The 23,412-nt window shown below is 35.1% G+C and overlaps 4 protein-coding genes across 6 annotated transcripts; 2 read left to right on the plus strand and 2 right to left on the minus strand.

The window, feature by feature from the left end:
- The first annotated feature begins 276 nt into the window (after positions 1–276).
- Positions 277–1,491, plus strand: LOC108851200 (putative F-box protein At1g47730). The gene has a single exon (XM_018624611.2). The coding sequence runs from the start codon at positions 277–279 to the stop codon at positions 1,489–1,491; it is 1,215 nt and encodes a 404-aa protein (XP_018480113.2).
- A 71-nt stretch (positions 1,492–1,562) lies between these two features.
- On the minus strand, positions 1,563–4,912 carry LOC108849180 (protein LONG AFTER FAR-RED 3). Of its 3 annotated transcripts, XM_018622696.2 has the most exons (14): positions 4,753–4,912; positions 4,507–4,670; positions 4,267–4,368; positions 4,091–4,163; positions 3,716–3,822; positions 3,514–3,637; positions 3,232–3,426; positions 3,068–3,153; positions 2,766–2,969; positions 2,577–2,675; positions 2,431–2,505; positions 2,209–2,340; positions 2,018–2,133; positions 1,563–1,904 (listed from the first exon to the last, which is right to left on the minus strand). In XM_018622696.2, the coding sequence occupies exons 1-14, from the start codon at positions 4,829–4,831 to the stop codon at positions 1,730–1,732; spliced, it is 1,731 nt and encodes a 576-aa protein (XP_018478198.2). In that variant the 5' UTR covers positions 4,832–4,912; the 3' UTR covers positions 1,563–1,729. The 3 variants fall into 3 exon arrangements, with proteins under 3 accessions (XP_018478198.2, XP_056866021.1, XP_056866020.1); XM_057010041.1 differs by lacking the exon at positions 1,563–1,904 and having other exon boundaries at positions 2,209–2,336; XM_057010040.1 differs by lacking the exon at positions 1,563–1,904 and having other exon boundaries at positions 2,209–2,354.
- A 582-nt stretch (positions 4,913–5,494) lies between these two features.
- LOC108851201 (uncharacterized) lies at positions 5,495–8,643 on the minus strand. The gene is made up of 9 exons (XM_018624612.2): positions 8,507–8,643; positions 8,142–8,345; positions 7,777–8,067; positions 7,500–7,676; positions 7,076–7,366; positions 6,786–6,983; positions 6,350–6,688; positions 6,042–6,245; positions 5,495–5,947 (listed from the first exon to the last, which is right to left on the minus strand). Exons 1-9 carry the CDS (start codon positions 8,550–8,552, stop codon positions 5,655–5,657), a joined length of 2,043 nt encoding a protein of 680 aa, XP_018480114.2. The 5' UTR covers positions 8,553–8,643; the 3' UTR covers positions 5,495–5,654.
- A 6,468-nt stretch (positions 8,644–15,111) lies between these two features.
- LOC108851203 (uncharacterized) lies at positions 15,112–18,754 on the plus strand. The gene is made up of 8 exons (XM_057008367.1): positions 15,112–16,026; positions 16,128–16,564; positions 16,663–16,702; positions 16,847–16,960; positions 17,339–17,464; positions 17,527–17,870; positions 17,974–18,055; positions 18,137–18,754. The coding sequence occupies exons 1-8, from the start codon at positions 15,112–15,114 to the stop codon at positions 18,752–18,754; spliced, it is 2,676 nt and encodes an 891-aa protein (XP_056864347.1).
- Positions 18,755–23,412: the final 4,658 nt, after the last annotated feature.

The following is a 23,412-nucleotide window of genomic DNA, read 5'->3' on the forward strand; positions in this document are numbered from 1 at the left end:
ATAGTAAAATGCATGTTTCTTCATTAATTGATCTAAACACTTCGTCATATGTGTTGGAACCACTCAAGTTGTCTGATAAATCCAAGCATGTTAACTTTTTTGCCAAGGTACTCAACCCCAGCATGTTAAAACCTTTTTGTAAAATTTACAAACCTTTCTTACTTTTAATGGAATTCACATATTTGAAAAAAGGAAGAAAAAAATGAGAGACATAAAAGTGCGAGGAACAACATCGTGAAGAGAAGTAGCAAAACAAATAAGGGTTTTGGGGAAAGGATGAAGCGACAAGTAGAGAAGGCCCCAAAAAATACGAGAAAAAGAAGAAGAAGACGACAATCTTCACCGTCGGTAAAACCAACACCGTCCTTACCTCTCGATCTAATCTCCCAGATATTCTTAAAGCTGCCTGCAAAAGCTGTCGCTAGGTCTCGTTCTGTTTCGAAGCTTTGGTCCACAATCACCACCGACCCATATTTCATCAGCAATTTCGAAACTCAACCGAGGCTCCTACTATATTTCAAAGGACGTGGTGATAAGCTCTTTGTCTTCTCGCTTTCTCAACATAATGATCAGAATATTCCTAACGAGTCCTATTCCTATTACTCTTCTGATCAGCCTATTCATAGCTACCATATGGACTACCCAAAACATATTTCCTTCATCTCTAAACAAAAAACTGAGTCGGTTCATGGCTTGATCTGCTTTCAGAAATCAGCAAAACCCATAGTGTGGAACCCTAACCCTAACGTGAGGAAGTTTTTGTATCTACCTAGACCAGACACGAGCTGGAAGAAGGGTATAATCGCCTTTTTAGGATACGATCCAATAGATTGTGTACACAAAGTAGTGTGCATGCCTTTGGGTGAGGAAGCATCGGATGAGTGTAGGGTTTTGACGTTGGGATCATCCAACAAAAACTACTCATGGAGAAGGATAAGAACCAATTGTACTCATCGGCCTTTTGTTTATGGACAGTGTATCGACGGTGTTCTATACTATCAAGCCCAACTTGGTGGTGGTTCTGGCTCAGGACGAGCAATCATGAGGTTTGATGTAAGATCTGAAAAGCTGTATGTGATAAGACTTCCATGGGATGGATATTGGGAGATGAGGATAATAACTTATGAAAGAAGGTTTGCTTGTGTTGGTTCCATTGGGAATAGTATTTCAATGTGGGTTTTGGAGGATGCAGAGAAGCTCAAATGGTCGAATCATATCTTTTTACCTCTTTCTCACTATGATCAGGTTTTGGGGGTAAACTTTAAACTGATGGGTAGCAGTGATGAGTCCGGTGAGTTGATTTACGTGCAGACCAAGCTATTCGAATCTTTTCATGTCATATATATTCATCCGAAGAGAAAGACGTTTAGGAAGGTTGAATATAGAGGAATTGTGGATGATGAATTTAGGAAACTCCATGGACTTGGAGAGGGGCGTATGCGTGGGCTCCAAGTTTTCCCCAATCACATTGAAACTCTTTTGTCTTACTGATTAATTGTTTTTTTCATCTTTTTCTATATAGCTAATTACATTTTTAGTTTATGCAATTTTGAAGTAAGAGGTTATTGCTTAAAATGATTGTGCCCAGTCGTTTTTATTATTACCAACATTATTTAAATATCCCATACATATATATTCACAAGGATCAGAGACAAAACAGAGAGCTAACTTGTCAGATACTTAGTTTTACAAAACCTTGTTTAATGTCACAGAGATCTCATTCATCACTTCATGGATGCACTTGCTTGCCTCCTACATACGTTGCCAAAACCGAAGCAGAGCCGTCTTTGGAGAACACGTCCCACGAACTTGTCGACAATATTACAAAATCCGCAAGCTTCCCTGGAGATAAAGACCCCAAGTGATGATCAAGAAAGGCTGCTCTTGCTGCTGATATCGTATGCCTGCCATTTTGCATATGATATGAAGATTCAATGATTGACGAAAATGCAGTTACTTAATTAAGTGGAAAAAAAAAGACTTCAAACAAGGGCAGAGAAGAGGAAAATGCAGTTACGCAGTCAAGGCATCGGTAAAAGAGATGCATTCGGATGGTATCCAAGCGTGATCCCACTTGGGAGCTATTCTTTTCACCGCGGTTCTGATACTGTGCAACGGGTTAATGTCTGCCACCTAAAGCAAAGACAAACGAGGTAAGCTTTTAGTTCTTAGTTTGAAAACATATCGCAGAGGTTATTTGAAACGTACAGGCCAGTCTGAACCAAATGCCACAAGTGCATTCCCGTTTAAGAGAGATTGAAATAGATAAGACTCCTTTTCAGCTCTATCAAAACCCAGTTTCTTAGGAGCAGTATCAGCATCGTCAAGCAAATGATCTGGCTGTTCAAGAGAGCCTTAAATATATTAAGATTTAAGTATATAATTCTGAAGTCTAAATGCCCTGATGATGCTGGGTGGGAAGTGACTTACTTGCACTGAGGCTACAATGTGATGTTGACCAAACCGAGCAGAAGATCCTGGTGCTAAATGTTGAGCATGCTCAATCTGTAAGTAGCAGTAATCTCAGAGATGTTAAGTAAATAGAAAGAAACTATTTAAAGATCAATAATATTCACCCTAAATCTTCTATCTCGTTCTCCATTGGCTGCAGCAACGGATTCGTACATGTCTAGAATCATGTCATTTGCTTTGTCTCCTATAGCATGGATAGCAACCTTTATCAACAATACAAAGACAAAGACAATAAGCAAAACCTATATAATTTGTTGGAATGCAAGGGGACAGAAGTAAACATATGGAAACACCTGAAGCCCTGACTTGTCTGCTGACATTGTGAGGTTTGAAAGTATCTCAGGATCCATCACTTCTAACCCATGATTGTTAGGTGTGTCAATATATTCCTCGTAGAAAAGTGCACTGTTGGAACCTAGAGAGCCATCAATAAAGGCTTTGACGCCACCGAGGTACAACCATTCACTCAGTACAGCTCCCTTCTCAAGCTTCAGATCCTAAAATTATGAAGTTCAACGAAGATTGAGCACAAGACTGCTTGTACACATACTCATTCCATTTATCATAAGCTTTTGAAGAAGAAAAAATCATATACCGATAAACGTGACCATGTGGTGATTGGGAAAAACAAGCAAGTCCTTATCATCATCTTCTTCGCTGAATCAGCCCATAGATAGACATCTGCACCATAGAAAAAAAGGTAAAGAGTTTGGACAAAACCAAAGTAAGCAAGCGAGTAGTCATTCAATTCCACTGCACCTTGAAAGTCATTCCAGGAGAGCTCATCTGTAGTGCCAGGATAGTATCTTCCAACATCAACAACAGTTGTCACGCCTCTAGTCAAAGCATACTTGCTAGCTCTAAGAAGTGCTTCTCTACGTTCATCCACCGAGACTTCTTTAACAAAGGAAGTCACAAGCTCCATCGCAGAATCTATCAAAAGACCTGTAGGCTCTGTGGTCATTCATAAAAAGCAAATACCATTTGATTTTAGTATACAAACCACAACACAGAAAGCTTCTGTACAATTCAAATCATTACCGCCACTAGGCAGTCTCATTATAGTTCCACCAACTGGATCTTCGGTTAAACTGGTAACACCAGCAATCTTAAGCGTGAGAGAATTCGCCAAAGCCATATGACCATCCATCCTAACCAACCAAACCTACATAACAACAGGGAAACAAGTTAATATAAGGCAGTGATGTTTAACTATATTGACAGCATATTTTTCATCTCTTACAGGATTATGAGGTGAGATTTCATCAATCCATGACGCAGAGGGCAACTCTCCTCCCCAGAAATCATTGTTCCATCCACCACCAAGAATCCATGAGCCTTCTTTTGCATCTGAATAAAAATCAGCATAATTAATGAACAAACCAATCTCACACTACTAATAAAACAAACAATAATGAAATGAATGTACCCACTAGGCTCTCAAAAACCGAAAAACCGAACCGAAATTTTGGAGCCAAATTATTTTTGTGAACAAATTTACTGCCAACACCAAACCAAAAACTGAAATAACCGAACAGGTCCTAAATCTCTAGAACCGAAAAAAACCGAAAACTCGGGATTTAAGATACAACCATTACAATAAGATCAACGAGATTACTCTGCACTGCTTCTTTCACCATATTGCAAAACTCTTCTTTTTGACTCACTCCTCTGAGTCCAACTTGTGCCATCTTTGCTCAATCAAAATAACATAAAAAAAAAAGAGTACACTGTTAGTGATCAACAATGTCTTTACTTGGCCGTATATATATATATACAAGTATGTGCTGTCACCTGAAGCCCCCCAGAGATCAAATGAACATGTGAATCAATAAGTCCAGGCACTACGACCTTCCCTTCCAGATTCACCTCCACAGTCCCATCTCCTAAAAGTTCCTGCCTTTCACCAAATCATGAGTATATAACATTCTAATCAAACTTCAAGATTCACGCTAGTAAAGTAAAGCAGCAGAAAACAAGTTCATTAACCACTTGAACACTAAAGAACAGAGTCAGAAACAGAGTGAAGTGAACCTTGAGAGAGGTAAAGGTTCCAACTTTGAGTATCCTGCCGTTGCGAATGGCCATGGAATCGGCAAAGGGTAAAGATTTGTCGCTGGTGAAGATTGTTCCATTCGTGACTAGCAAGTCGGCGACGACTCGAACCGGTGGTATAAGAGATGTTAGAGTTGACCAATCTGTTGAAAAAACAATCAAAGTTGGGAACTTTCGTAATCAAAGTCAAATTGTTGTGATTTTAACGACGAGGGTTATTATTACATAGTTCGTTGAGGAGAGGAAGATACGCGACGGAGATGAGGAGGAAGACGGCAGCTGAAACGACGACGAAGCGGTTCATTTGTCGCCGGTGTTAGTTTTTTCTTAAACGGTTACGGCAGCGAGGAATGGGTGGGGGGAAACTAATAAACTCTTAACCGAATATAACCGGAATAAGTGATTCGGTTTGGTTATAATCTGTTCTTGAACTGCGCGAGACCTTTCTCGATTTTTTTTTACCAAGCAAATTACATTACAAAGTTATTACATAAACAGAGGTTTAATCCCTATGTTCATATTTATTCTGTATTTTTGTTTGCCACAGGTAAAATATTGAGGGTCAACATGACATCAATGACTTCGTTTTCCAACAAATTTCACGAATTTAATGATTAATTGCATCATTCAGATGATGCTTAAGCATCTATCATTTTCTTCTCAGATTTCTTTTAAAATCTACGTGTCTTCGACCTTAGCTTATATTGTCTTTCTATGGTTCTGATCATAAGTATATTTAGTACCCGAATGCGATAGCTTAGTTTGATAGGTTTTATAGTCTACTTATCAACTTTATCATTGAATATTAGGTACATGTTTACGTTTGATGATTCTTGGAAATAATGATTCGATTTCTAATATAAGGCGCAAATGAAAGTATGTTTTGCTAATAGTGGATAAAAAGAATAACCGATAGGAAAAGCTGACCATATCATATATATATATATATATCCTATAACTTGATATTGTCACGTCAATATCCATACATAAACTCAAAAGACTTTGGACATAAAACAAAGTGAGACTGATATAAAAGCATTATGGTCGAACCATGCATCAGCTATACAGTCTCCCTTGGTAGTTGTAACCTTCCACTACCCACATAAGCAATTCTTCAAAAGCAGGCATCAGACTGATGAAAGCATTATGGGGGACCTATGATTCTTTCTTTCCTTTAGGTCGATAGGTTTGCCTCCACCAAATAAGCTTGTCGAAAGCCATACAGAGTCTACATATCCAACGGCATAAGGATCTGCGAATATAAGATTGTAATTTCTTGACTCAAAAGCATCAGAAAGAACATCTGAAATGTGCCACGAGAGGCTTTTCGTGATCAGCATCACGCTTGATGTTTGGGGATTTTCCAATGTCCATAAAAAAATATCCGTAAACATTTTCTTAATCCTCGCATATTTATCGCCTGAATAACATAGGTGTTTAGATTACTTGTCGACTACTAACATATAAAAATAAAATAAAAGACAACAGTGCTAAGGGATTGAAGGAATATTCACCTGTGTGTACCAAGGTGATGGGTGAGGTATCACTAAGGGAGAAGTCATCAAGGCTCCTATTATTGTCACAATAAACCATAATTGACAGTTTACCACGACAACCATGATTCAGAGCTGATTTAATATTCTGAAGAAACATAAGAGGATCCAGACCACCAGGTATTGGGCAGTCCTCGATGTCCCAGAAGATGGCTGTATTAGCCTCTACAGGTTTCACAAAAAGTTGAACACGCATAAAGAATGGATTTAGATTAATAAACCACAAAATAAATAACTATGGCATATGAACAATAAAACGACTAGTTTACCATGGCAGTCATTCCTCCGAAAGGAGAGATCATTCTGAATCATATTGAGGACATCTCGTGAGTAGTTAGTACGGTTGATAGGGTTCCCTCCAGCAAATATGGTATCCAAACGCCATTCCAAGCATGCAGGAGGTAGCACTGGTGAAGCAGCTTCTTCAGCATGTGCAACTAAAATATTGTAGCCTTTTGATTCCAAATGTCGAAGAAGACTTGAGAGCTCAGTTGCTTGTGAGATGGTTTCGGAGATTACCATCAAATTTGATGGTGCAGGATTGTCCACTGCCCATAAAAGGATGTCCACAAACATTGCATCAAGTTTCATAAAATGATCACCTGACACTACATCAACGAAAAACACGCTTTTTTTTTACATATATAGACATTATCAAAGAGAAAGAAGCGAAAACAGGTTAGCGACTTTGATAAAGAAACTCACATCTCTTTTCTAAGTTGATGGTTCCGTGGAGCCATTGGTATAAGCCACTTGTCCCATGCCAATAAGCCTTGATCGACACTTCACCATGATGACCTTGATTTTTAATAGCTAATTTGATGTTCTGGTTTATCTCATCGAGACGAATATCATTGGGGATTGTGCAGCCCGTAATGTTCCAAAAGATGCATGTTTTGATATCTGCGAAGTTGCACAAACACACAGAACACGTAAACAAATTACAATACAAAGTCTAGAAAATGTTAGAAAAAGGGAGGGAGATAAGATCTTACCGTGCAAGCTCTTGTCCGATCTTGTACAAATGGGAAACTTTGTTAGGTATTGTAGTAGACGTGGATAGAGCCATACGGAGCATAGATATTCTTTCTCATCAGGAACCGTAAGGAGCACATTGTAATCTCTCGCACTCAACATATTAAGAACGCGGGCAAATTCAATGTTCCTTGAGATTTTTGAGATAACCATCAAGCTGGGTACTGTTGTTCTCGGACGTTGGATAGGATTTTGCAACGTCCAGACAAGAATGTCCCTAAGCATTTTCTTGAATCTCGCAGTTTCATCGCCTAAAACCACATAGATCTCTTAGCTTACATACATAAATATAAAATGAAATAAAGACGTTGCTAAAAAAAAAATGAAATAAAGACAAATATAGTCTATTGCTTTCTAAAACCAAAGGACCAAGACGAAACTCACCTGGGGATACAAGGGTGATACCAGGGATGGGCTCCTTGGCCTCCTCACAATAAGCCCACATTGACATTTGACCATGGCAACCTTGATTTGCAAGAGCTGATTTGACATTCTGATAGATATCAACATCATCAGGGATTTCGCAGTCATCCAAGTTCCAGAAGACGCCTGTGTTCGCCACTGCCAACAGAGATCGCAAAAAATCAAATCACCAAATATCATCAAGAAGAAGAAGAAGAAAAATAAAAGAGACAGAAGCAAACAAGATCGACTAGCTTACCATGTGCCAGCTTGTTGGAGACACCATGTAAGCTTATGCTTTGGTCGACAGGCTTTCCTCCACCAAACGGGTGCGTGGACAAACAAACCATGTCTTCTGGTGCGTCACCAATAGATGAAACAAGAATATTGTAATTCAACGATTTCAAATCTTCAAGCACGCCAAATAGCTCCGCTCCTTCTGAGATGTTTTTTGAGATTACCATCAAGTTTGAGGGTGCCGGATTGTACAGTCCCCAGGTATGGAGGTCCACCAACATATGGTCAACTTCAGCATATCCAACTTTGGACACTATATATCAAAAAAAGATTTGTATTAAGATATATATATATATAAACCAGAGAAAGAAAAAAAATGTAATTCACCTCGGTCTCGTAAATGTATTCCGGCAGCTTCACAGAACGAATCAAGTTCAGACCTATCCTTGCTATAAGCCCTAAACTGAATAAGTCTACCAAGGTAGCCAATATTTTCCAAAGCCGATTTGATATACTCCAAAAGAGTAGTAGGATCGAGACCGTCAGGGATGGGACTGTCGTCCAAGTTCCAGAAGACTCCTATATTAGCCCCTGCCAATGTTTCACAAAAGCAATAAGAACAAACAATATATAGAGAGAGAAACAAAACAATAGGAAAAAATTACTGTTAACATTCATCCCGATCTAGATTGTTAAACAAGAGGAAATAAATATCAAACAAGCTTCAGTTTCGAGCAAGACAGATATCATACTGATGTGTGCTTTGGTCATAATTTCCAAGGAATATTTGGGTTCCATCAGAAAGAAGAAGAAAAATTAGGGATATTATGGAGACGAGAGCACTGGCAAACTACAAGACTGGTGTTGATTATTTGCAGATTCTAAAATGGATTTTGATTTTTGATTTTAGAAAAACACAATCAAGATTTATATTTAAATTTTGTTCTTTAAAATCACTTTATTTGTCAATCAAGATTTTTAGTAAACCTTCTTTTGGTTAACCACATTTTAGGAAAAACATAATGTGAATTATTCGGTCTTCAGATTTTGTACCTTCTTTGTTGATTTATTTATGAATAAAAAATCTATATCCTCCAATTTTGATGAGGAATACATTGAACAGAAATTCAAATACATTTTTATTCAAACTTCAAATGATCTTTTCATTATTTTTGTTCATTTTCAGTAAGGTCACCAACCAAAAGTAAAATTTTAATCAATTTATGAAAAAAAAACCCCAAGTTTTTGTGGATTTTTAATAAAAACGAAATTTAATTAATAAATATAAGAAATCACATAAAAGTTTTTTTGGGAAGAAATTAGTACATTTTAATTAATTAATAGATATAAGAAAATCTTTTAGAAATTTTGTATGGAAGATATCATTTTAATAATAATAATATGAAATAATTTATTTTGTTTTAGTTCTATAAGATAAACTTACTAATAAATCTATATAGATAATATTTACTAGTAATAAAAAGTCAGTAAATAGTTTTTACTAATTAATAAATACAAATAGATAATATTTACTATTAATAAAAATTAGTTAATTATTTAATAATTTTAGACACATAAAACAACAACTAAATAATTAAATAAACATGATTTTTTATTTATAAAATATATTATATCAATTTTAAAAAATGACAGATTGCCGTTCAAGTTTAAAACAGTTTTCTAATTTTTATGACTAGTTTTCAAAATTTAAAACAGCTTTATTTTGTATAATATTTAGATATTTTGTATTTAAATTTTAGTTTTTGCAACAAAATGAATTATATAAAGCATGACATGTGTCTTATTAGGATTAAAAGAAATTCTTAAAACATGTTATTTAAGATACAAGTTCTAATCCCTCTTTCCTACTTTTTAATTCTTTAATTATTAATTTGTGAAAATACTTTTACTTAGACACCTCTATCGAAGGTGCTAACATTTGTAACTTAGACACCTCTATCAAAGGTGCTAACATTTGTAAGAGAGAATGTCTAAACACCAAATCAATTAGGAGTTTAAGTGATTTGTATTAAAATGATAAATCCACTGTTATTCAAACGTGAATTTTAAAAATTATTTTAAAATCCAGTGTTATTAAACTTGATATTTTATAACATTATGAAATCCACTGTTATTGAACAAAATTGAAGTTGGAGATTTTATAGTAGTTTTAATTGTTTCTAGAGTGTTTAAGGAGAGTTTCTTAGTTATAAAAATAAAAATTCAAATCTCACTGTTTAAATGAGATTCTAGAATGTTTTAACAAAAATCAAATCAAATTTTTTTAATTCTCCTACAATCATCTACAAACTCATTAAAAATCAAATCATTTCAAAATTTCAAATTTCAGATTCAATACCCCAACACCCCCCCCCCCCCCCCAATACTCGAAAAACAATAAAAATAGAAAATAATGTGACATATGAGAACACTCTCTCTTAAAAAAAAGGTGACAGATAAGAATATGAGACTTTGTTCTTTGGGGAATCAAGAAAGTTGATTTATACTTTTATTTAAAATTTATTTATTTGGTATACTCAGAGCATGAGTAGTTATGGTTTATTACCCAACCTCTCATCTATTAAAAACAGAAAAATATAAAATGCAAGAAAAATAAAGAGAAGAAAAGAGAATCAGTTCTTTGTTAAGAAACTTTGTCAGAAAACCATGAGAAACTTTGTGCTTATGTGTTATTTAGTAACTGGTTTAAATATATTTTTGTTTTAATTATATTTATTTAATTTATGTTAATTATTATTATTGGGGGGAAAATACTCCCACTAGCAATGCTATAATATTATTATATATAGTGAGAAACTATAAAAAAGACTTTGATAAAGAAATCTACTTATTATGCGATGTCTTTACTGAGTTAAAGGGATGGAGGAAGATGACTTTGAAAATTGTGTGATTTTTGCGTACTAATTTTAGTTCCTAAAAACGTAAACAAATCAAACAACACAAACAGTAGAAAATTAAAATAAAATTTTAATGTTATCTTCTTGTTCTACCTATCCTTTCATGAATTTTTTTTGTTAGCTGGAAATATAGTTTTTTTTGACACCAACATAAATAAATTTGATTAAACCTTTTTTAATCAACATGGAAACTCTGTCTCCGTATGGACAAAATATGAAAGTTAACTCCAATCACCAAATACAAAAATTGTAGGTAACAATCCGCGATGTGCATAGAATGAAATAATTTATTAAATTATTTATTGATGTTATATTAAAATATTGCTGTATAGCTTTTTTGGGGATATACATTTACATATCCGTTAGGATTCAGTTGTTCTATTTGGATTTTGGGTTTTTAGAGTTAAAAATTTAAATTATATTCATATTTTTATATTTTGGTTTAGATTTGGTTTGAATTATTGTGGGTCCAGTTCGGATTCGAGTTTGGATACATATTAATTATATATTTATTTAACAAAAATTCAAATATATTTAAATTCTCAAAATCTAAAAAATAATAATATAAGACATTAATAATTAAATAATGTAAAAGTAAATATTTAAATTACCACAATTCCAAGTTATCTTTTCCGTTCTCCAATTTATGAAATATATCAAAAGGTGTGAATTCCACTCTAGCTACCAACAAAAAGAAACTTCGAATATTGAGGTATCTGGAAACCTTTAAAGCTTTACTGGTAGTGTGTACTTAAAATCTTAAGGTTTAATGAAATTAGTTTCTGTAGAGAGATGAAAACAAATTTGACGGTACAATAAGAAGTGTTTGGTAAGTGAGCGATAAAAAATAACAGTGCAGAAAATGTCGACGGTATTTTAGTTGATGCGAAACTTAATGATTTTTTTTAAATGATATTTTTCAGTAGTTGTATACAGAGAATTTTAAATAATTTCAATTCAGTATTACAAATGTTAAATGTATGAACCAAAAAAGTTTATTGGAAAAATAGAATGCGAACTCATTAAATTGTCTCGAGTATTGTTAAAAAACTTAGTGTGTGAACGCATTAAATGTCAAATGATTGTGAAGGCGATACATCAGCATATTCAAAAAATATACTGTAAACACATTAATTACAAATGCTTATCTTTTAATATATAGAAAATTGATAAAAGAGGAAGATAAAAAATAAGAGCGTACGTAGTTTACTATTATAAGAAAATAACATTTAATTATTCAGGTATATTGTAACCATTATCACATAAGTACATAACAACACAATAAATAGTTCATTATTTAACACAAAAAGAAAAGCGGGCTTCATTATATAGACAAAAAGACATCAATTCATTATATAGATTTTGCCTAAGCACATTCCACTATCGAGGGGATCTAAGTTCTTCGATATGTGATTTGCTACGTGGACCCTGCGTACGAATGAATTGACGGTATTGATCGTAGGTCGTGGAGGTGTAGAGAGCTGGTGAATCTACGGTCACTATTTCCTTCAGTGGCTCGATCGGAACATTACCCTTTGGGTTGTAGAAAAACGCCAATGACAACCTCTCTTTTGCAGGGTTCACGATCACTCTGTGCTCTATGCTTTTATATACCGAATTGCTTAGCATCTAACCAGTAAGAAAATGTTCAACGTATGTTAATAAACATATCAATGCAAATAATGCGAGATATTGAATATTCACCTGCAAAATAACCTCACTATCTCGATGTTATCCTCAAACTAATATTCCGTTTGTAGTCATTGAAATTTGATATATTTTTTATCAACACCATCAATTTACTGACGTTGAACCAAATGCCAACTGATACAACGATTATGAGATATGGTCAAAACTAGTTTTTTCGAGAAAAGGTCAAAACAAGTTTATTTTTTTATAATCCAGAAGTATCGAGATCCAATCGACTAGTTTTCTGATAATCTGACCAATGGTGCCAACCACACCCGAGGTCATAACTAGTCTGGAAACATTTGTTTTGTTTTCTAGACTTTAACTACTATAATAATATGCATATCTTTTCATCTTCAGATTATTAAAAAAAGATATTCATTAATATTTATGTCAAAAATGATTGATTTCATAAATCTCAATGTTTTGGATATAGTTATCTTCTTAATATATCTATATATATATATATGATCTGCATTGGTTACTAAGCTAACAAAATGTAGTAAATTTATTGTATTTGTATCCAATACTTTGGGATGGATAAATTATATAAATTAAATCATTTAAAGGTATTTTAACACACTCTATTTATATATGTTTAAAAGAGTTTTTCTTGTGTTCACTCTCTAGGCTAAACCATAGATTCATCAACTAATAATATTTTATTATTTTATATTTAATATTTTTAAAAATGAAATAAAATATTTGTCAAATTATATTATGATTTTAAAATAAAAAATAAAAATAAAATGAATAAAAATAGTAATGGTTGCCAGAAAAACACTAAACCATAAATCTTAAATACTAAATTTTAAATACTAAATACTAAACCCTATATTTTTAGATAAACTTTAAACCTTTTGATAAATCATAATCTTAAATAATAAACACTAAACACTAAATCTTAAAAAATTAAATATTTAATCCTAAATTCTAAACGCGTGGACAAATCCTAAACCATATGGTTTATGGTTTACCCAAAGGTTTAGAGTATAACGTTTAAGATTTAGTGTTTAAGGTTTAGTGTTTCGCTGACGGTGTTAAAATATTAAAATAATTTGTTTTTGGAAATTACTATTATTTTTTATTTATTTTTACTTCTTTATTTTAAAATATAATATAATTTAGAAAATTATTATTATTTGTTTAAAATATGGGCGGGGCTTTTGAGAAAATAGGATATATGCAACTAATATATGCAGATGAATTATTCATTAGTACATATAGATTATTTTTTTGGTCAAATAGTACATATAGATTATAGGTCAAACTGAAGCTTTAACGATTCTTTTGAAAGGAAGCAATTATACGTGGTAAAATTACCCAAAACGAGAAGAGAAAAAATGGACAACATTATTGTTTGACTTAGTAGACGTTTTGGTTTCAGAACGTTTGAAATATGTGAATACTAGTGAACACGTCGTTGGAATTGTTTTTTCCTGATTTTTGACTTTTTCTATTTCCATTAATAGAGGCACGTGTTGATTTAAATTGATGGGCGACGTGGCTTCGCCAATCCCATCAACTTTAATTAAAAAGACTGAAAAGAAGAAGTACAGAGATGCATGCACGTACTTTCATCAAAAGTTCAAAAAAAAAAAGACGAAATCTTTGTTCAAAAATAAGGAAGACGGAATCTTTTTTTTTTTTTGAAAAAGGAAGGAAGACGGAATTTTTGTTCAAAAACAAGGTAAGACTGAATTTTTTGTTCATAAACAAGGAATCCAAGTCTCCTCCACGTGATATTTACTTTTATTTGGTTTCTGTAAAGAATTTTTATATAATGGGAGTATCACTTTAAGTTTTTATTAAGTTTTTTCGTGAAAAATAAAAAATCAAGAAAGCAAATAAAATAAGAGAGGATTACCAAAAAAAAAAATAAGAGAGGAAACAAGATAAATATTTAAGAAATTCTTAGATAATTTGGAGAGACTCTAAAACTAAATCTCAAGTTGTGAATGATTCATTTTATTTTGAAATATATTATATATAAGGCCTATTTAGCTCAATATCAAAATTTTGGATGGTATTTGCAGAAGTGTGCAAATTTTTTATTAATTGGAGAACCATGTAACTTAACGCACGGCTTCACGATTCTGTCCTTGAGAAGTCACGTGTATGGCAAAATTGAGTAACCTGCAACCGGCAGTTTTGACGATATAACAGGTTATTGAAAAAGTCAACAGAGATTGAAAACCGGTTATTTTTGGCGATGTGAAGTGATGAACATAAGAGAAGAGAGGAAGATATTTTAGTGCTTTTATAATATTTTATTAACAAAAAGATATTTTCGCAGATGATAAGATATTTTTAAGAAAGGAGAGAAGAAGATATTTTTGAAGATGAGATCATTATTTTCAAAATAATGATCACAAATTCAGTAATGGGCCATCGTATGCTCACAAATTAAGCATGGGCCGTGTAACGGTTATATACTACGGGCTTTTAAATTGTTAAGTGGGCCTGATTATATTTTAGAGAACCTTTGATCGAACTGCAATATCCTAATGTTATAAAAATGTAAATAATCGCATTATTTAATTATTCCTGGTCAGCCTATTGCAGCAGCCTCTGAACTTTACGTGTTGTCAGTTTAATGCAGGAGACTGTAATTATTACGAAGGGTTTTGTTTCAAAAGATGCTAAAACCTTTTGAGTTTCCCATAGAACATAACGCCATCTCTCACATCTTCTCATTACTCTCTCACCTTCAAACTTTGAAGTTCACCAAAAGAAAAAAAGTCCAGAAAATGGACGAATCTCCCAACCGCGATGAACCAGTTCGCGATCCTGCGGAACCTCCCCTTCCCATTCCGGAGATGATGTTTGCGGCGGGCGATGAACCGGTAGGTGTCAGAGTTCTTACCTACCAATCCTCTACGGCTATCAATCACATACTAGATTCCCTGGAAGAAGATGAGATCCAGAGATTGCGCTTGTCTCCCTTTGGTAAGATTGTTGACATCGCGGAGAAACCGGGTTTCTCGGGTAGATTTGCTAGATACATGTTGTCTAGACAGTTGAAGGTGGAGAAAAAATATGAGGCTTGGTTTCGGTTTGCGGGGAAACCGATAAAATTTTCTCTTCGCGAGTTCGCGATTGTAACCGGTCTCCACTGCGGTGAATACCCGAAGAAGACGAAGGTGAAGTCAAAGTCGAAGATGAAGGAGAAACCTTATTGGGCCGAGCTATTTGGGAACAGAGAGGAGATTCGGGTTTCGACGGCCCTAAAGATGCTAAGGAAAAAAACGATAACCGATTCAGACATAAGGATTAAGGTGGCTTGTCTCGCGATAGTCTCTTCGGTCCTCCTCTCCACAAACCTCAAAATGAAGATGATGAAAGAACATGCTGAGGCAACAAAAGATCTCGACCAGTTCTTTTCGTATCCGTGGGGTCGCCTAGCTTTTGAAATGCTTATGGGTAGTATAAAGCAAAGAGACGAGGTCGCCTTCTCCAATGATACAATAGCACTGAAAGGGTTTGCATTGGCACTACAACTGGTTATGGTAGAGGCTGTACCATCTCTAACCGAAGTTGTCTTGGAGACTTGTGCATCTTCTGATTCCGATAGCAGCGACGATGGAGATGATATCGTGAAGAAGAGGAACAAACAAAAGACACTGAGCCCCGGGCATGCTCGCAAAGAGGACAAAAAAACTGATGTAAGTTGATGTTTTTGAGTCCTCCGTTTTAGTAATAACAAACACTCGATATTTTTGTTAAATTTGTGTTGTTGGTTAACAGTTAAGCTTTAATATTTCAGGTTTTGGTTAGAAGCATTATCCCTGATGATCCGGATAGACCAATAGATAACGTTATACTTGTATGGGCAGACGAGGTGTGCGACGTTAAAGTAGATAATCTTCTGAAGCTTCTAGCAGAAGGTTACTCTTTCACGGCTACGATGTTCAAAGGTGGCGCTACCAAACTTGACGTTGAGAGATTGCGTGACATAGCAAAGGAGGTGGGTAAGAAGAAGCGGAAAAATAACCCGGTTACACACAAGGAAACGGACGACGACAACCGTATTGCAGGCATTGTGATGTCTATTCTCAAAACGGAGCTCCAAAGAGTTGATGCGAATGTGGCCAAAGCTGTATCAGTTGCCGAAAAAACGGCTGTTCAAGTGGACTCCTTGGAGACCACTATCATGGTTTCAGTCAATAATCAGCTTCAAACCTTCAAGGATGATATCATGCGGTCTTCCATGGACGGTGAGGCCAACCCAAACCTCAGAACACAGAACCTGGGGGGAACCTAAACACTGAGGTAAATGAGGAAGAAAATGGTGACAACAGTCAACCCAATGGCGACAGAAGATCAACATCAGTGTTGGAGGTAATTGAAAAATACTAGAACTTGCCGTTTGCGATTGTAATATCCGATACCAATATATAGTAACTGGTATCAACCATCATATGATGGTAAAACCGGATATGTATAACAATATATTTTTGTTTTTGGATTGGGGTTGATTGACAGGGGTCTCATGGGAGGGTAGCTAATTCTACTTCACGCTTGAATAACAATGATCAGGGCTTCGAGGCTGACTTCTTATCAGCCAATAGCCACACCAAAGAATCTTCTATGGTCTCGGTATGTATAATGAATTAATTTTTTAGTGGTATAAGTGATTTTAACCACAATAAATGGATTTACTATGTTTTTCGTATAAGTGATTTCAAACATGAAAATTAATTAATATGTTAGGGGTAATAAGTGATTTCGAACATGTTGACTTGTTATTGTGCCGGTTATGAGAATTTAAATTTGTAAATAATATTTAAAAACTCGATAATCAATGTATCAACCTGCTATCTTGATAATTTGATATCTCAGTTAACCGTGCAAAAACCAAATTCGATACCAAGGTTATTATCTGGGGATATTTAGCCAATAAATTTCATTATGTATGTTTGTCCTCAGTTATTAAATATGTTAATCAATTTAAATATGTTGTGTGTCAATTTACAGTCAAGAGCAGAGGTGAATGGGGCCAATGTTTCACGTAAGATCATTGGAGAGCTGTCAGAAGGATCTCATAATGTCCACTATGGTTCAGACAATATTGAGACTAACTTTGGTGGCTCGAAAACTGTGGTATGTTAATTCATTGTCAATATAATAAGCATGAATGTGGTATGACCTACGCCATTTTACAGGCTCCATCTCCATCGCTTCCGGTAGCCACAGAAGAAATCACAACAACCGCCATTTTACAGGCTCCATCTCCATATCCATCGCTTCCGGTAGCCACAGAAGATATGATTGACACAGTTCCAGAACATAGGGAAGAAGAAGCAACAGACGACCCGTCACATCCTCCACTAAGTCCTAAAAGCAAACGCAGTAAGGTGGTTCCAGGTGAACATGTACAAGAGATTGAAAGTGGGGATGATACACTTGCCCGAGCTCGTGAAGCCGACCCTTTTTTTACTGCATACTCCTGCCCTGATTTGGTAATGTCCAAATACACAAAGCTCGTTGGTAAACTAAGCAACAACTTGTAAGTTACCTCAATGCCTCTTATATTATATATTTTGTAATAATTTGAAAACCTGGATATCTAATACGCTATTGTTAAATATGTTTTTGTTTGAATATATAAGTGTTATAAATGTTGCCGGGCTGGCAGTAACTTCCAAGGACATCACGGGAATCGTAGAACTCAGCCGTTCCTTACCAGCTAGGGTATGTCTTCTTTATATTCAGTTTTCTCAGCTACAATCGTGGATATACATTTTGAATCCTGTTTTGTTTTTAAATATACAGATTATTGATATCTTGGTGAGGTTTGTACGGACCACATACAACAGTGCACCGAATTGTAGCCGTGAGAGAAGTCCCAACTTTCTTGACACCAGATATGTTGTGTTGTTGTTGAAGCATTATCCAAAGTTTGAGCGTTCAAGATCACAAGAGTCATATAATTTTCCCAAAGATCTTGTTCACTATCTTGGTCAGGACGAGCCGACAATGGCACCTTTCACTCATCACTACTTTCCGTTTGATCTAGGGAACAAAGACTGGGTTGTTGTGTGTTTCGACCTGAAAGCGTGGAAGTTAACTGTTCTTGAGTGCAATATGGGGCTCCGGTCTGATGAAGAATTGGCGAAACAACTCCAACCCTTCAGAGATATGATCCCCCCACTTTTGAGGCGTACCGGAGTGCTCTCCACTACTGCTTCTTATCCTGCTGTTGTGATAGAGAGGCCTAATGTGGTGCGTCATAACAGCAACCGCTCACACTCTGCCCTAACATCCATATTGCTCATGCAAACGCATGCAAGGTTTGGGATTGAAATCTGCAGGTCTATCACTCCTACTACTCTCAAGGAAGAAGCGCAAAGACTTGTGGTGATGTTGTATGAACTACATGAGAAGCTGTAGAAGACTAGTCGAGTGAAGTAAGAAGTATATCTGAAATTCTCACAACTTATATCTAAGAAATGTTTGTTTATCTACTGTTTATCTATTTCGTTGAATGCAAGCAACTACGATCGCAAACTATTTTGTATTTCGAGTGTGAAACGTTTATCGGTTTATGTACTACTTTATTTGAACTCCTATTCAGTAAATTGGACACAAATTTGTGTCTACTATTAAGGCAAATGTATTAGTAAGTGTTAATATGAAACCCAATTTAATCGAAAGATATTAGTCATCATAAATTGGTGACCTTAAAATAATGGATAAATGTAGATGAGGAATAACCGGTTATATTTTCAATTGTCTGGGTTTACTGAATATATTCCAGATTCAAAATACTTCTTCAAATGGTACATTTTCAGTTCAAATTCCGAACAACGCCTTAATAGTACATATTCAATTTGAAATACTTCCAATATAATATTACGATTATTTAATTAGTATACAAAACATAATATAGTTCCATTAATCCCAATATATTATATTAAGACGGTGGTGTTGTTATATTATTTCAGCATTGGAAAACGAAAAACCGGTTTTATATGCTTTTTGTCGTCTGTCAAAGAACATTATCCAGTTTTCAAAACTCCTTCAATGAACATATATTCCCAATATATAAATAGACATTTTTAAATCAGGATAAACATCACATACTATTTGTCACACTCTACAAAGTAATCATACGTTTATCATATCACAGCCACAATAAGAAATTTTTGTGCACCATACAAAATACCAAATATTCTAATCTCGACAGTCTGACATAGTCTGCCATAGTCTGACACAGCTCCATGTGGATTCCCTGTAAGACACATATCTAAACCATAGGCCTGTAAATAGTAGATATATAACATCTGTTCTACCTAAGTGGAATATATTACATACGCTTATTCGTTTACAAAATCTAATCACTGTTCTTTAAAATATCCGTTCTATCATCCCATAACCTGTTCTTACAAACAACTTACTACACTTAAACTATTTAGGAGCAGGGCTAAAATATTTTCCGGTAATCACCCCACCTAACCTCCTCCTTAGTTATAAACCATGTCGACACAAACTAATCCGGCTTAAAATGTAGGAATTACGGATATGGTGTTAATGTTTATAAAATAACGGTGGCTAAGATTTCATAGAATTTCAATTTCAGTATTGTGGTGATGCTAAAGTTTGGTCGTAAATCACTAAACCCTATATACATTTCCTCAACCAATCAACCAAAATTCAATTTTCATCACTCTACCCTAAACCAAATATCAAATAATCAACCCAACCCCCTATTCAACACTATACCCTAAACCATATAAAAATAATCAACCCTAACCCCGGGTCATCACTAAACCCTAAACCCATTGTAAATCAATCAACCCAAACCCCGTGTCCAACACTATACCCTAAACCTTCCTGAATCAATCAACCCAAACTTCGTGATCGACACTAACCCCTAAAGCCATTCTCAAATCATCAACCCAAACCCCGTGTCCTCTTATTTCTCCTAGTTAAACAGTGTTCTTCAAGAACCGTCTTAGAAGCTTCTTTCCCAGATACATCGACTCTTAAATGGGATAGCGGGAACACATATTACAATCACTCTCATGTAAATTCTACCAAGTACTATATAACATCCGATGACTACGAGAGAAAGATGAAGATTGACAGTAATGAGTGAGCCGTTATCCCGTTGAAGACACAATGGAAATTGTTTAGTAAGAAGAAAGGTATATTATGACTTATTGCCATATGAAAAGGGGAATGAATTTTTGTGGTACATCGCTTGTCATGTATATATAGCGACTTGCAAATTGTGGGTAAACCCTACTATCAAATGTATGTAGCACCATTTCATCTTTGGAGTATTATAACCCCATTACATCCTATCCACTTTACCACTCGTATCCCTTTTCGACGTGGCGAGCTTTGGTGTTCACAGTTGTAAGTGATTTTTTCATACCCATTACATCCTATCCTCTTTACCACTCATATCCCCTTTCGACGTGGCAAGCTTTGGTGGTAACAGTTGGAAGTGATTTTTTCAAGTTATGGAAGGCCAACGAAGTGACCCCAAGTTATAGAATCAAATGAAAGGAAGGAAACCGGTTAGCAGAAAAGTTTAGTGGTCGTATAGTTCCATTTTTTTTCTTAATGTTACAGGTCTTGACCTTAAGTAATATAATCAAATGAAACTAAAAGAGACAATGATACATAGGAAATTATAATTATAGATCATCAATTATAGGAATATTAACCTCTTATTTCGTATTTTATTACATAAATATTGAACAACAGGTTTACTTTGGTTTAATTAGGGATAATATGTACCCGGTTACAATAAGAATAAGACCGGTTATGTTTTCAACCAAGGTCATAAGCGGGTAAACCAAGGTCATAACCGGTACTATTAATATTTATTGGTTTTAACTGAAATATGAAGCACAAAACCGGATAAATTGAACCAATTATAAATCAAAACGGTTTTGATAGTAGTTCACTACCCATATAGGTAACCAATTTATAACTTCGAATTGGTTCAACTGAGTACGTAACCGGATTAAAACCAATAATTGAGGTAGTAGATATTTATAAAAATTTGTGGACTGACTATTTTAGAAATAATTTTCGGTCTCTTATTCCAATTGTCAAATCATAATGTCTACAATATACCCAACATGTAGGTAGGGTAGGAGCATTAAATGAAGTGATTCTATGAAGATACGCATGTAAATGGTTGTGTATGTATGGGCGAAATAGTACCCAGAAACTCTCTTTATATAGACCTTAACTCCACCTCCTGAAAACCCACACATCATCCAAATAATAAGCATAAATACGTCAGTACTTCAACTACTGTGAAGCTGAAAAGTAATAAATTACTTGGGTTGACGGAGACATTCCTGGTAATAATTGTTTTCGTAATTTTGTCGTTAGCTTCAATAAATATGAAACTAATTCGGTATTAGTTTACTGCATCTTTATATCCACAGATGGGTCAACTGTTACGTGTTATTAGTGGCCAATGGACAAAATGTTCGGATGGGGAATGGCGATTCCATGGCGATCCTTCCGCTGTTGAACATTATATATTAACCAAGACCAACGACGGAATACACACGTTAATCTCATTGGTAAGAGAAGAGTTGGAGATCGAACAAGAAACACCTATGGTTTTGTCATATCGTCTACCCTCTACTATGCTCTTACCGGAAGGGTCTACATCTGCACCAACAAACATAGTTGACGCAGAGGACGTTGAACTAATGTTCAGTGTGCAAGAGTGGACCAAGGAGGTGGAGTTATGTGTCACGTATGGATCTGCCAAAGTTGCAAAGTATCAATTTCTATGCAGAGAACCATTCACAGTAGGTGACATATCGTTTTTAAGTGACGGATCAACAGAGGAAGAACACCTTGCGGCAATTAGAGGTTACAGAAGTCTACAAGATAAAAATATTTGACTTAAACATATTCTCATTAATTTTTTTACTTTATTGAAGAGCTTGTGGGAGAAGACGAGTTCGACTGCACTGGACTTGCACACATATTCAATGAGAAGAACATGGTTACTGTCTACCGATTGTCACTGGAGATTGAAAAGGCCAGATCCACGTTTGGTGAGATCAATAATGGAAATGACGAGGTAGATAAGATTAGTAGTGATGACGATCGACAGAGGAAGAACATTCAAAACCGATTTGAAAAAGTCAATCCGACGGTTTTCCCAGAAGACCAAGGTAATTTAGGTTTTTACTAACATATAATTGACGGCAACAACCAGATTAATATTTATATAAACCTGATTTAATTAGGAAAAACCTCCGATTATGAAAAATTTGAAATCATACATCCATGCAGAATTTCGTACAACTCCTCAACGAAATCATCGTCCTACTACTCCAAATTACTCATACACCCGGAATGAAAATAACGAAGTTAACCAATTCTGCGAATCAGATGAGAGAGATAATGACGTTGGTGAGGACTGTTGGAATGAATTCATCAATCTAGAATTTGAAGATAGCAGGACCGAAAGTTTTAATAAGGGTGACAATGAAATTTTTAATAACTCTATCAAATGATATAAGTGGAGACGGTCATGCATCCCCGATAAACCAGCCTCCCATTGTTCATATTGGAGAATCATCAACCGATTCCACTCCTGGTTCGTTGAGAAACCTCCAATTTCCCTATCAAAATGACCTTAATTTTTGCAACGGTGGAGGGAACGAGCAGGACAAATTACAGGATGTCAACGATGAAGGTAGGCGGATATTATTATAATAAACTTACATTAACATATAACTCGAGATCTCTTTATGACCACATAATTTTTTTAAATTCAACAATTAACTTCCACTTACTGATATGCAGCTTAGCAAAGAGGAAGAAGAATAATATGGAGACTGGAGAGGGAGCGAGTGAGGTTATGGGACCACATCATGAGGATCCGATTGAAGTTGACCTGACTGTCGAAGAAGATTCTTTCGTCCTCCGTAATTCAATGGTTCGTTAACACATAATTTGTAGCTTCAATATGACTATCTCGCTCTGCTGTTATATTTAAAAAAATAAAAGCTGGTTATTTTGTTTCCTTTTCATTAGTTGATGTATTGACTAATCCGGTG

The sequence above is a fragment of the Raphanus sativus genome, chromosome 4, assembly GCF_000801105.2.
Source record: "Raphanus sativus cultivar WK10039 chromosome 4, ASM80110v3, whole genome shotgun sequence".
Lineage (NCBI taxonomy): Eukaryota > Viridiplantae > Streptophyta > Magnoliopsida > Brassicales > Brassicaceae > Raphanus > Raphanus sativus.